General features: G+C 38.0%; 1 protein-coding gene across 1 annotated transcript; it reads left to right on the top strand.

Moving 5' to 3' along the window:
• The first annotated feature begins 2,778 nt into the window (after positions 1-2,778).
• On the top strand, positions 2,779-3,366 carry LOC141595354 (peptidyl-prolyl cis-trans isomerase FKBP62-like). Its single transcript, XM_074415319.1, has one exon. The coding sequence runs from the start codon at positions 2,779-2,781 to the stop codon at positions 3,364-3,366; it is 588 nt and encodes a 195-aa protein (XP_074271420.1).
• The last annotated feature ends 512 nt before the right edge of the window (positions 3,367-3,878 follow it).

Raw genomic sequence — 3,878 nt, 5'->3', positions numbered from 1 at the left:
CTGACTATATTGTTTCACACAAATTCGTCAGCTAAATAATAAAGATTGCTTGGGGTACACACTTGTGATTAGGATAATGAGAAAGGTTAGTGACATGATACAGTATATGAATAATAATCATTCCCGTAATTGTGCAGGCATGCAACAAAATTGCAGAAGAACCCACCAGTGTTATTAGCCGTTAACTCCTGGAATTTAGAAAGCATGTTTAGCACGGGTGTTTGATTATCTAATCTAAGTAATGATTTAACAATACTTTATACGGAATATATTATATCAAGATGGAAAACTACATCAAATTTAAGCAATTGTTGATGTATATGCCGTCAGTGTCTAATAATGCATCAAATTTAAGCAATTGTTGATGTATAGGCCCGCTTGACCCGTTCTTTACCTCGGGCCGTGGCGCCCGGTGCAACATAATGTACCCAAGGCCAAGCTCCCTCAGCCCGCTCTAACCCTGGCCCGCCCTCATCCCATCCCTTGGGTCTTGACTCTTGACTCCAGTAAGACGGACAACCTGTGTCGGTCCGTCCGTGTCGACAAGTGTCGGACACCACACTCCTCGGACACACGCCGAAATGTGTCAGACGCCTATAAAGTCGTGTCTAACTTTCAACATTTATTTAGGCACGTGTCGACGTGTCCATGGTATTTGGGCCGTGTCCGAAAGCGTGTCCATAACATTTGGACATCATTTGGGGTGAATGATGTTAACTTTAGATAAAATGAAATTTGTTGAAATAGCAGTTAGAAGATGGGTTTTGATGGGAAATGAAATGAGTTATAATCATGGACAAGTTTTACCTTTCCTTATTTAAATTTAATATCAAATACTTTAATAAAAATAAAACCGAATGTTTATACTATAAATTATATATTTTATTGAATTTATATAACGTGTCCCGTGTCCTAAATTTCATGGGATGATGTGTCACGTGTCCGTGTTCGTGTCCGTGTCCGTTTTGATGCTACCAAGCTCTTGACCCTATGCCGGGCCCAATTTGGGTCATCCTCCATCAGGCCTGGCCCGACCCATCTCCCCACCCGGCACCCGTGCCCACCTGTTTGACCATACTAATAAACTTTAAAATGGAAATAGATAACTTTTCACGAGGATGGGAGAGTATATAACTTTATATAAAGCAATTATTGAAGAAGTCTTATACTCCCTCCCAGTCAAAATAAACTTCCCTATTTCCTTTTCCGTCTATTCACAATAACCTCCCTATTTCCTTTTTTGGTAAGTGTTTGTGTGGTCCAAATTTAATTGTATGGTGGGTAATGTATTTGTGTGGTTGAAATTTAATTATATGGTGGGGTAGTGTGTTTCCTTAATATTTGTGCCAAAATGAAATGGGAGGTTTATTGTGAATGGGAGGGAGTATTAGTAAGGAGTAATTATGATGATGGATCACAAATCTAATCTCCCATTCTCTTTATTTGTACGGTCTCGACTCATTTGAAAATAAATTTTGTTTTTTTTGGAAATCTTGTCATTTAAGGGAGATGAGCATGATTAATTAAGGTTAATGACAGAACAAAAATACAGTAATTATAATAATATATTATTAATCAAGTAGTGGAGAAAATGATTAGACATGCGATAAGGAATCCGAAATCCCTACCTGGAAAAGTAGGAATCAAGATTCATGGTTACAAGAGAAATCACTTGAGTTATGTGGACCCATTTAAGCATAATTCGCATTTTAATTACTGAAATGACTGATTTTCTTTTCACTTTTGGAGTGGAGTGTGCTAGCCAGAAGGACTGATTCATACATACATTCAATAATTATATACTAGGTGGATACTTTAACAAAAGTTCTTAGTGTTGATTATGAGGAAAAAGCAAATACGGAGTATGATTTAGCTTATGGTGGCCCTAAACTACAAAATTTTATTCAAACTATATCTTGATTTTTTGAGTAGTTACTTGTTAATTTATTATCGTCATGTTACTTATTGAGTGAACGAATTCACCATGTCTATGGTATTAATCGACTCATTGGATTTCTTCCGCTAAATTACACAGCAGTACAACTCTCTCGATTCTGTATTCAAATAACTCAAAGTCGATACTCAATAATATGCTTAGATTATTAATCAGAGATAGAACTTAGGAGTATATAGGAGCATAGGGATACTACATGAAATAACACCACCTACTTTTACAGATCGCTAATAATATGAAGTCATCCGATGAAATAAACTGTAGCCATAAACATGAATATAACTAATCATAAAAATGAGAATAAAGACCATATATATAGTATATATCACGCATGGTAACAATGATGAACTAATTTTTTTCACAGTTAATCTCTTATCTAACCATTGTATATAAATATTGTGTAAAATGAATGTGAGCATAAGTGAAAATGCAATTATAAAACTACATGTTAGACAATATACATGTATGAAGAAAAACGAGTAATTTGTAGAAAGAGATAGACATAAAAAAATTCCAACGCAGCCTCACCACCGCACAACCACCTCCGCATCGCCTCTCTCACCGGCGGCCTCATCTTCACTCCGCAGGTCGCCGGTGAGAACCCCCTACTGTTGGATTTATCGATTCCGTCTTATCTTTTCATTTTCGAACTCGTCTCCGGTAGCCGCCATCTATTTTGATGTGGTTTGCTGATCTTTATTCGCGGATTTTACCGGTTAATCTCAATTAGGTCAGTGAATGTTCTGAATCTTCCTCTTAGTTTTAATTTCTCCCAATCTTTGTTTTGTTGATGTATCAAACCTTGTTGGTGCTATAATCTCAGTATGGAATATCAATTTCTGCTTCTTAATCTTTGTGATTTGTTTGTTGTGGATGATAATGGGGTCGATGATGATGACCTTGCTAAGTTGGTTATGGAATTGGGGGTACCTTCCATCTCCAATTTGGTGAAAGATAGGGGTAACTCCCTTTTCAGGGAAGGGGATTTCGTTTTGGCTGCCCGTCACTACACTCAAGCCATTAAACTCGTATGCTTCCTAGGACTTCCACCCGCACACGACCAGGCCGTAGCCACTTCCCTCTGCCTCTCCTTTGTCCTTAATTTAGCAGTTTGTGAGTTGAAGTTGTCCCACTATAATCAGGTTTGTTGTTACTGTACTTTTGTCTTATCTTTTGATACGACCAATGTTAAGGCCCTATATCGTAGGGGCCTGGCCTTTAAGCATTTGAATCTACTCTCGGAGGCTATTGATGACTTTCAACATGCTGTAAAATTTGAACCACATCACAATGATGTTAATCGGGAACTTCTTTCTGTGGCCGATCTCTTACCTTTAAATGTTAATGGGAAACGGGTCGCTTATCCTTTTAACCCTTTGGCCTCAGACAAGAAAGGTGAGAAACCTCTGTGAGTTGATGATGGGGTTGAAAAGTTTGCAATCCCTGTTGATTTGGACACACCGTCTTGTAGTAAAGTCCCTTTGGTTATAGATGATGGTTCTCCTACTCATGCTGAAATTGCAACTAGTTCTGATATTATTATTGATTCCGAAAGCCCTTATGCAACTAGAACTCGTGCTGCCATTATTATGGACTCTGATAAACTGATTACTAAATGCAGTTCGATAATATTATGGAATCTGAAAGCATTAATGAAGCTTGTCCGGCTTCGCCTGCTAAGGATGATTGTAATCCCTCCACTACTTTTACCTTAAGGCCTGCAAATTTCTCCTTCTCCAACAAAAAACATCCTAATAAAAATTTGCGTTTGTCACCCCAAGATTATGAGAATTTGTTACTCGGGAGGGATCTTCTTTTTTTCCATCCAAGATCGTTGTCATCCTTGAGGGTTCGTCTCCTCATCTCCTCAAATTTTATTTCGACGGGAACTCCCCATGAAGATATTTCAAGGGAAGCAGCAGTT

Source organism: Silene latifolia, chromosome 8, assembly GCF_048544455.1.
Source record: "Silene latifolia isolate original U9 population chromosome 8, ASM4854445v1, whole genome shotgun sequence".
NCBI lineage: Eukaryota > Viridiplantae > Streptophyta > Magnoliopsida > Caryophyllales > Caryophyllaceae > Silene > Silene latifolia.
This window is presented reverse-complemented; position numbering and strand designations above follow the sequence as displayed.